The sequence below is a fragment of the Mus pahari genome, chromosome 11, assembly GCF_900095145.1.
Source record: "Mus pahari chromosome 11, PAHARI_EIJ_v1.1, whole genome shotgun sequence".
Classification (NCBI taxonomy): domain Eukaryota; kingdom Metazoa; phylum Chordata; class Mammalia; order Rodentia; family Muridae; genus Mus; species Mus pahari.
The window spans coordinates 58,578,592-58,589,216 of record NC_034600.1 but is presented as its reverse complement, the minus strand read 5'-3'; the positions used below and the strand labels follow the sequence as shown (position 1 = coordinate 58,589,216).

General features: G+C 43.2%; 1 protein-coding gene across 3 annotated transcripts in view; it reads right to left on the bottom strand.

Annotated features, from left to right (window-relative positions):
• Zfr (zinc finger RNA binding protein) overlaps positions 1 to 9,286 on the bottom strand; it is a 65,057-nt gene extending 55,771 nt beyond the window's left edge. For all 3 annotated transcript variants that reach the window (XM_029544124.1, XM_029544125.1, XM_021208777.2), the window contains exons 1-2: positions 9,154 to 9,286; positions 8,763 to 8,862 (exon numbers count right to left, since the gene is read on the bottom strand). In XM_029544124.1, coding sequence (XP_029399984.1) covers positions 8,763 to 8,862; positions 9,154 to 9,190 — 137 coding nt within the window. In that variant the 5' untranslated portion in view covers positions 9,191 to 9,286. The remainder of the gene's footprint in view (positions 1 to 8,762; positions 8,863 to 9,153) is intronic.
• Positions 9,287 to 10,625: the final 1,339 nt, after the last annotated feature.

Below are 10,625 nucleotides of genomic sequence, written 5' to 3'. Positions count from 1 at the left end.
AAAAAAAAAAAAAGGTTTGCGCCACCACTGCCCAGCCCCCAAACCATTTTTTAAACACTGACATTTCTTCAGGGAATAAGGACTATTCACACTAATGAAAAAAATAAAACCAGCCCTTGTAAGGTAGAGAGATGGTTCAGTGGGTAAAGGCCCTTGCACTGGAGTCTGATCACTTAAGTTCAATTCCCAGGTCCTACATGATGCAAGGATTGTTTGGTCTTGTTTCTCTGGCTCTACCGAATGTCTCACAAGTCTGTAATTCATCCTTTTGGCTATTTATTCAAAACATGTTCCATGCCAGGCACCACACTTTCTCTGGTTTTTATATATATTCTGCTTTAGCAGTAGATCACCAAACATGAGGAGAGCCAGATCTATACTCCTAACCCTTATTCCTTTCCTGACTCCATTTGCAAACACCTAAGGAATAATGGCTAACACTGATAAGAACTGTGAATTGCTTTGAAAGTAACACTGAATCAAAAAAAAAAAAAAAAAAAAAAAAAAATTAGAGTGTAGAAGCCTCCTAGGATAATATTCTGTTTAAAGTGAGGGCTATGCAAGCGAGTGTGCTTATTTTGACAGATTACCAAACTATCATGTGTGCAGTTTTCTTTTTACATACACAATGTTTCAATGGGTTTTCTTGTTTGTTTTCTTAAGGTTTTGGAGACAATATTTCTCTTTGTAGCCCTGGCTGTCCTGGAATCCTGAGATCCACCTGCCTCTGTCACCTGAGTGCTGGCATGAAAGACTTGCACCACCATCTAAAAGTCTTCTTGAAGATTTATTTTTATTATTTTTTAAGACTTACATTAAAAAAGATTTTATGTGTATGGGTGTTGCCTCAGGAGGCTAGAAGAGAGTACTGGATCCCTGGGAGCTAGAGTTTGGGATGTTTCTAAGTCACTACTATGTATGTGAGTTCTAGGAACCCAACTCAGGTCCTTTTGCAAAAGTAGCAAATGCTTTTAACTGCTCAGCCATCTCTTCAATCCTCAATTTTTACTATACACACACACACACACGTATATACATATATATTACACACATGTGTAGATACACACACACACACACACACACACACACACACACACACACACACACACACACACACGTGTACCTTAGGAAGCCAGAATCCCTGTTAGATCCCCTGGAGGTGGACTTATAGGCAGTTGTGAATCAGCTGATAGAGGTGCTGAGAACTGAACTGTGGTGTTCCACCTGCTGAGTAATCTCTGTAGACTTCCATGAAAATGTTTTAAAAGCCAGGTATGATGGATCACACCAAGCTGAGGCAGCAGGATTATTTTAAGTTTGAAGGTAGCTGGACTAGATAATGACTCTCCAGGCCAACCTAGATCATAGAATAAAACTGTTTCCAAATAAAGTGATACTTTAAATCTTTTTTTGTTTTGTTTTATTTTTTTATTTTTTTATTTTTTCCCAGACAGGGTTTCTCTGTATAGCCCTGGCTGTCCTGGAACTCATTCTGTAGACCAGGCTAGCCTTAAACTCAGAAGTCCACCTGCCTCTGCCTCCCAAGTGCTGGGATTAAAGGCGTGCGCCACCACCGCCCGGTGATACTTTAAGTCTTATCTCCCAATTTTCTATTTTAGCATTTCCTGAAAAGTCTAGAATGGTGGCTGAAACATTGCTCAGACATTAACAGCATCTGATGCTCTTCAAGAAGATTCAGGTTTGGTTTTCTGCACCCACGTCATTCTTATTGCTCATGACTACCTATAACTCCAGTTCCAGGGAGTCCATCTACTCTCCATAGGCACCTGCTCACATTCTCTCATACTTTCTCTCTCTCTCTCTGCCCCTGTGCACCAGTGGATGTGGGCATACACACCTTAAGTCTTAAAAAGTTACCAACTGTGACCACAGCAGAGTTACTTGTATGAAGCTACATCTGTCTCCATCTTTGAGCACAAGTGTAAGTGTAAAACTCTGAGAGCACAGACTCCAAAAATTAAGTACCAGCACCAAGTGAATTACCATTTCAAATGCCTTTTATCATAGAGTATTAAAAAATAAAAGCACAATATTTATTTTATTAATTTGATCTCTATGCATTAGGAGCTACACTTCACAGGACTTTATCAAACATGGAAAGATGCCATACTTGAAAGATGATCTTTATCTTGGGCCCTAGTGGTGCCATGAACAATTTATGGATAAGGACAGTGCTGACTCTTCAATCTTTATTAAGTGGTTTAAAAAATGTATGTAATTCTAACACTGCCAGTTACTGCATTTCTAAGCCCAAGGACTCACTTATTTCAACTCTCTATCATTTCTTAGTAATAATGTAGCCAGCTGTTGTGACAAAACAAACAATTACCTTTACTGTAAGCATTCTAGCAGGGAGTAGTGGCTCAAGCCTTTAATCCCAGCACTTGGGAGGCAGAGGCAGGCGGATTTCTGAGTTCAAGGCTAGCCTGGTCTACAAAGTGAGTTCCAGGACAGCCAGGGCTATACAGAGAAACCCTGTCTCGAAAAAAACCAAAGGGAAAAAAAAGCATTCTATATATGATACATTCTAACTCATCTATATAAGCATGGCTCTATCTCTAAACTCTTTAATCTAGTGATCTATCCATCCTCTTATTTTATTTTCCAAAGTCCTTTTTTAATCATTTCTTACAAGATGTCCTAACTACTTTTAGGATAATTAGTGCTTCAATACAATCACTAAGACCCCTCTATCAAGTTACTGCGGGATTTTCAGAAATCCCAAGTCTAGGATTATATTAAGTATACTAGAGTTAATTTAACAGTTTTGATTTTTAAATTTTTTCATTAACATAACCTCTTTCTTATGACTATTCTCTCTCTCTCTCTCTCTCTCTCTCAAAAGATTTCTTTCTTTATTATATGTAAGTACACTGTAGCTGTCTTCAGATACTCCAGAATCTTATTATGGATGGTTATGAGCCACCATGTGGTTGCTGGGATTTGAACTCATGACCTTTGGAAGAGCAGTCAGTTCTCTTAACCACTGAGCCATCTCTCCAGCCCTCTTATGACTATTCTTTTGTACATTTTTCTTAATGAGCCTTGCAGATTTCATTTGTTTTATTTCAATAGGTTTGCAGTTATGAATAAACACAGGCAATGCTATGGATATAGATTAGATGTGGAGCACTGGCTTACATAAATAGGAGTTATTTGAAATTTAATAACTTAATAAAACATTGTTGTAACAAGAATGTGAATTTGCTTTGTTTAATTCAGAGAAAATCTCCCTTTGTAGATCAGGTTGGCCTTAAATTTACTTAAGCTAGCTCTAGTACTGGGATAAGTATACACCACCATATCCAACTCAAGGAAGTTCATTTTTGTATGATTTAGCTACAAAAAATTTACTGAACTTACTGGTTCCTATTTTTGTCTGTGTGATGAACTGAATAGTCATACCATCTGTAAAAATTTTTTCTTCCTTCCCTACTGAATTGAAACTGAGACCTACTACTGATACTAACACCTATTTTATAGTAATCATATGGCAGACATAAATTGGGAATCCATAAATTAAATCTATAAGTTAAAAATCTACAGCATTGTTAGACACACTTTCTAAAAACCATTTTCTAGGCTAGGAAGTATTGTATTTAATCTTCACTTAAAGGAAATATGGATTAAAGAAATAAACTCTTAGAAAAGTTAGTGACTTGGCCAATAGACTAAAGAACTGGAACTTAGATTCAAATTTAAGTTTAACTAGTTCCCAATTCAAATCTTTTTTTGTAACAATGTGCTACCCTAAAGGCAATGTAAAGGATACTTACCCATACACTTCAATATTCTATACATGGTTATTCTGTCTTACTCTAACTCTCTTCCCCATTATACACTACAAGTTAGGATTACACTCTAGGCCTTGGACATGCTATGCAAGTACTTAACCAGGTATATCAAGTCCTTTCAACCCACTCCCAAGGCTAATAATAAAATATATAGAACATTCCAGAAGCCTAATAGCAACTATCCTTTTCCTTGGGGGGGGGGAGAGGCAGGGAGCGGGGTTTGAGGTGGCAACTTTATAATTTCAAACTCATATATGTATCCCAGGGTCTCTGATTCAGCAATGGGAAAACTAATATAAGAAAGTTGAAAAAAAAAACAAAAAACCACAAAACAGTCAAGTAAAGTTCTATCTTCATGATTGGTTTCAAAACCCATTCACCTGGGTTTTCTTTCTTTAAAGACAGTGTTATTAACTCTACACATTCAAGTACAAAGTATAAGAGAAAAAGCAAAACCCTAAAGTCACTGGCTAATCAGACCATTCAAGGTGATCGTTTGCCTGCCCAAATTATTTTAGTGATCTAAGACACTTAGAAATATATTTCCCAAAGACATGTCAAACTCATTAGATGAGCTGCTGCGTTTTTTTGACTAGATTCTTAAATGCTCACCACACATGTCTGACTCACAACTACAACACTTGGAGGCTGAGGCTGCAGGTCTAAGAGTCTTAAGAATAAAGGGAGTAATTATTTTGCACATTTATATAATCTTCATTCTTTGGATTCAATAAATATTGATAAGAATGGTAAAAATGATTATTTAAATAGCAACTTTATTGAAGGTAGAATAACATTCAGACATCAATGATACCAAGTTACAGCTAGGAAATTAAAACTAGTTTAAGTACCAGTTAAAGATTTTAGTTATCCAGAGAACACACAAGTATTTGACCAAATATGAAAATTATAAAAAATGTTTGAGGTTTTTCTCAAGAATAAGTGAAGAGAAAATGGCTGTTTAAGACACTAAAAGGTTGTATTTCTGCTCACTGGAGAATATAAATGACCTTTTTTATTACATATTTGTGTGTCCCATAAAACCTCCTTTAAAAGCTCAAGTACTGCTGGGAATGATGGAACATGCCTTTAATCCCAGCACTCAAGGAGGCAGAAGCAGACATTTCTTAGTGATTTCCAGGCCAGACAAGGTAACATGGTGAGACTTTGTCTCTTAAAAAAAAAAAATCCTTGGAGTACTATGAGAAACTCACTGTCAATAAGAGGATGAAAAAGAGTTTGTTATGAAAACATCAGGATTTGCCTGCCCTCCCCCCGAATCAAAAATTACCTTAGGGCCAGCAAGAGAGGTAAGAGCACTTGCCCTACAAGCCACATGACTGGTGGAGGGAGAGAATTGGATTTCTGCTGCAACCTCATCTCCACAGGTGTGCTGGCCACATACATCACTGGCACGGACACACATCCACAGGAAACAGTGTACAATAATAAAAAAGGTTATGCTAAACTGAGTGTGACTCTAAGAGAAGCTGGGAGATGAGTAGTTTTAGGTTATCTTTGGCTACAGAGTGAGCTCAAGGTTAGCCTGAGACTCTCATGATACCCCAACACAAAAAATAAATACAAACAAAAGCTTGGTGTGATGGGAATACTTAAAAGCCCAACACCTAGAAGGTGGAAACAAAAAGAACTACAATTCAAGGTTGAATGTGAGGCTACCATAGTCTACATGTTATCTTTGTTTTTTGAGTGTGTCCTCCCTTAGTTTTTTTTTTTTTTTTTTTCCTTCTTCTTTTTTTAAAAGAACAGTATACCTTCTCAACAGGTTAAGTTCTCCAACTAAACTCACTTTCTGCCATGAAGCCATTTTGGTTACCATTTTCCAGGGGAGAACCTGCTTTGTCTTGTGTCCCTCGCCCATTAACTAAGCATCTTACCAGAAATATATAAACACATATACACAACATTCAAAACAATTTTCAATTGGAAGCAAATCTTCAAAAAAAAGAAAACAAAACAACAACAAATGGCATCCTAAGTTTACTTTGTCCTTAAAAAATATACAAAACAGGAAAACAGAAAGTGGGACCTTACAGCACAAAGACTGAATAACTTCGCAACACAGAAATGTTCAGTATGAGTTATCACAAGTGAAGATAATCTATTTGGAACTTGCTTATAATGTATCATACTGATTCTTTAGTATAGCATTACAAACACCAAACCTGGGGCTAGTGGGAGAGCAACTGCAACAAGCATGAAGAATCAACATTCCACTTCCAGCATGGAGTACAGGGGAATCCAAGGGAAATTTAGTCAAATATATTGTACATTGATATGGCTAGGAAAGCTAAGAACTAGAATTGAGATTTTGGATGTTCACCCTGAGTTATTGATAGTCAATTACTGTGAAGCAACTTATCCATATGTAAAAGACTTAAAACACTTCCTCAAGTTTAAGATCTTTCAAATTAAGATATATATATGTGTGTGTATATATATGTGTGTGTAAATATATATATGCTAACTAAGCTTTTCCACCTCTTAAAGTTCTATCAGAATCAACATTGTTAGTATTAATGTTACTCATTCATCTTCCTCAAACATTAGCATTACTGCACATAAATTCTTGTGTTTAAATACCAGTGATTTTCACATATGCCTCTGTAAAATGACAGTGTCTTAATAATTAGTTCTGGTGATACATGCAGCTAAAAATCTACTTTTTTCTTTTTAAGACTTATTTTATGTATATGAGTACACTGTAGCTGTCTTCAGACACACCAGAAGAGGGCTCTGGATCCCATTACAGATGGTTGTGAGCCACCATATGCTTGCTGGGATTTGAACTCAGGACCTCTGGAAGAGGAGGTCAGTGCTCTTAACCACTGAGCCATCTCTCCGGCCCCAAGACTAGTCTTTTAAACCATACATTAGAAATCAATTCAGTAACCAGGATTTACCAAGCTTACTTAAGCTGGTATTCAACATTCTCACAATACTGATTGGATTGAAATAATTTTAAAATCTATAGGCCTGCGTTTTGGGAAAAAAAAAAAAAACTTTAAAAACACCCAACACTCCTGCTCCCAATTTTTAGTACCTAAACAGTTAAAATGCAAATCTGTCATTCAGTGAATATTAAGGAAACAGAAAAATATTGTACAAAATGAACAGAAGAATTTAATGGTTAAACAGTATTTTCTAGAACACATGTTACTCATTAGCAATAGATTTATGGGCAAAGAGGCCATTTCCTAAGAAAAAAGAAATTATTTTGTTTGACTATGTTTTCTCCCTTCACAAAACTTTGCTTGTTTCACATCTAAGTCTGTAAAACAAATGACACGTTAGTGTCTGAAATGTCCCATGATTTTGCTCTGATGATATAATTTCAGTCATTTTTCTCAGCACTGGCCTGAAGAGACTTTTAAGACACCACCTTAAGATTGAGGCTTTTAACAATTAGTAAAATACCTAAGTCAGTAATATAATAATTTACAATTTTAACACCTCTTTTTTAAAAAATGGGGGCGTCTCATCTTTTTGATTGATAGATTTTTTCTTTATCAGTAATATATAAAACTGTATCTCTTGTAGTAAATTGTATCATAGGATTCCCTAAAATGAAGTAACTTTTTTTCCTTTAGAATTTTCAGCCCCCAATTATTAGCCAGTATCCCATTTTTACAGAGGAAACTCAAAAAAATGTCCCAAATGTCATAAAAAAATCACGAAGATACTGTTACTAAAATTTTGTTTTCCAATGAGCCTCTTTTAAATACATGACTCGCCTAAGGTAAATGGGATGAAAAAGCTGTCTGAATTTAACCATGATGATCCTAAATATGCTAAGTATGCGATACAATGCACACATAAAGCTGTATGCTTACTGCATGAACGAAGAGATTGGCTGTCTTACTCTGATTCATAACAGTACAATAAATACACAGCTTTGCCTCTTGTTTCTGCGATAAGATGGATAAGGAATTACAGCTACTTGAGCAATGACAGCTATCTGGAGGTAGAGTTCCCAGGTAGTTCATCCCAGGCACCACAACGACTCCGGTGTACAGCCACTGGCATTTTCTTCCCCCCCCCCCCGGGCGGGGGTGGGGAGGGGGAGGGAAAGACCTCAAAGGAGAACCACCGGTCCACTTGGAGCCGTCCTCAATGGCTCCAAAGGCTACAACACGCCATCATCTGCCCTAGGAACTTCGCACATCTTTTTCAGTCTGAACAGCTAAACGATTCACAGGTGGTTGGCATATTAACATGTCCGCGAGCAAGAAAACCCAAAGGGAATGGGGATGGAGGCGATGACGCTGGCAAAGTGGCAGTTAATCTGAGGGGCTGGGGGCGTGGGGGGGGTGGTTGGTGGCGTCGGGGACCCAGGGCCAAGGGAAGGTACCGACAAAGACCTGCTGCTGTGTGATCTGGGCTCCGGGGGCGTCGCGGTAGAGGCCGCTGACTCCGCACCCGGGCGCGAGGCCCCTCGGCTCACTCTCTCTCTCCATTCCCCCCCCCCACCGCCCCGAGCCAAAGGCAAGATAAGAGGTGGGGGGTTGACAGGGTGGAGGCGGGGGACCCGGGAAGCCGAGGGGCCGCAGCGGGCGGCTCGGCTCCGCTCCAAGGCCGCGGGAGGCCATTTTACCTCCGGGGCCGTCCAAGGCCCTCCACGTCCCCAACCCCTCGGCCGTCATCCCTCCCCCATCTCGGCCCCTGGGGGGGGCGGCTCTCCGCTGCCCGCCGGAGCCGGCGGCCGAGGGCGACGTGGGCAGAGCAGGGCGGGTGTGGGGAGGGAGCGCGGGTCTCCCCCCCCTCCCCCCAGGCCGCGCCCGCCGCGGGGACCCGGGCTCTCGGGGCGGTGCGGCGGGGGCGGGGGCGGGGGCGGAGGCGGCCGCGGGGCCGGAGCGTCGGCGGGAGCCCCGACCGACCGCGGGGCGCGGAGGGAGAGGGAAAGGGGAGAAGGCGGGGAGCCGTTACCTATACTGGGCCGCAGCCGCCGCCGCCGCCGCCCCGCTGTGGGTGAATCCAAAGTAGTTGCCGGTCGCCATTTTGGCATCTTCCCCCAGCCGGCTGGGCACTGCGGCGGGCACGGAGAGTCAGGTCCCATGGCGGGAGGGCAGCCGTCAAGGGGTCGGGGCGCCGAGGGATGGCGAGGGAGAGAAAAGGGGCCGTGAGAAGCCGCCCTGGCCGGCGGGGACCGCGGCCGCGCCGCCGTCCGCCTCCCTCCCCGCACTCCCTCACTCACTCGCACGCCCGGGTGGCGGCCGCCGCCTCCTCCCCGGAGCTGGCCCCAACCCCCGCGCCTACCCGCCGCCCGGGGCCGGGACAGGGCAAGGCAGAGGCCTCCACGGGGCCACATTAGACTCACCATAGGTGAAAGAAACTACCGGGCATATGGGAATCATGGGCTCGGGCTGCTGCTGCTGAACTCTGAACTCTCACCCGCTGCCTCCCTCCTCTGCCCCACTCCTCCTCAGCGGAGAACAGACCGCCGCCGCCGGCCGCACCGCGCAAGCGCGCTAGTGCGAGGCATCCTGGGAGATGTAGTCCCGACGCCCCGCGCCAACCCCACCCCCACCCCGGGGCTGGAGCAGGGCCCCCCACCCCCACCCCCAGGACCCGGTTTCTGGGGGATGCGGGTGTGAGGTTCCCTCGTGGGACTACGGGCCCGGCCTTATCCTAAGCGATGGTGACTCGCACCCGCTGCAGGGAGGCTACAAGGCGGAGGAAGGGCGCCTCGCCCGGCCGCGGGGGAGTCGGGGAGCGTGACCAGATAGAGTGACGTCTGTTGGCCTTTTCGCCGCCTTACTTTTTCACCCGGTTTCCTTTACTTTTGCGTCTGCGTTTGTTCTCTGTTTCAGCCCTGCTCTCGCCTTTAATTTCCACTAACATTTGAGCTGGCCTAATTCCTGTTGCTTGTCACTAGCCTTTGGAAAGGGGAGCAGGCAACGATGTGGGGGGGAAAGAGCTGAGGAAGTGCTACACCAAGCGTCTGCCCAGAACCCTGCCTGTCAGAGGGGTCACACATTTTGCCAAGACCCCGCCCCACTTCACAGACAAGGAGGAGTCTTTCAGGGTCGTGTTGGCCCCCAACAAGGTGTTCGGCATTGTAGGTTGTAGATGCTAGAAACGTGACACGTTGTAGGAGCAAAACAAAATCCCTGTTCACGTGGAATTTTTGTTCTGGGAAGGCTTATGAGACACTAGAGCCAAAAACAGAAAATGTAGTGGGTGGGATTGGAGCTTTAGGAGGAAAAACAGGACAATGAAGATAAGGGGAGTTGAGCGGTTAGGGCAAGCCCTGGAATAGAGACCTGACAGAAGCAAGAAAACCACCCAGGTAGATACCTGGAGGGAAGGCAGTGGAGGAGAAGTCTAGAACATCAAGGAAGTCATTCTGGCCAGAGCTGAGTTAGGGAATGCCCAGTTCAAAGGTCCTTGTGAGAGTGCTAGATTTACTGGGTAGAGTGGCACACACCTATAATCCTATCATTGGGGAGGCTGAGACAGGAGGATTTCCCAGAGAGTTCTAGACCTGCCTACACTACAGAGGGAGCTGGTGCCTCAGAAAAGAAAATACCCACCTGTCCACTCCTACTTGGCGCCAATAGAGTGCCAAGTCTCTCTGGGTCAGGGACAATACTTTATAAATAGTACTTTACTGCATGCAACCGTGTCTTCATTACAGATGCTTTCCTGTTTTCTGTATTTTCACAGGCCATTTTCAATCACCCCTTCCCCACCTCACACACCCATTTTTTCTCTACTGCTGGGGATGGAGCTGATCTGAGCGTTCTCTCTCTCTCTCTCTCTCTCTCTCTCTCTCTCTCTCTCTCTCTC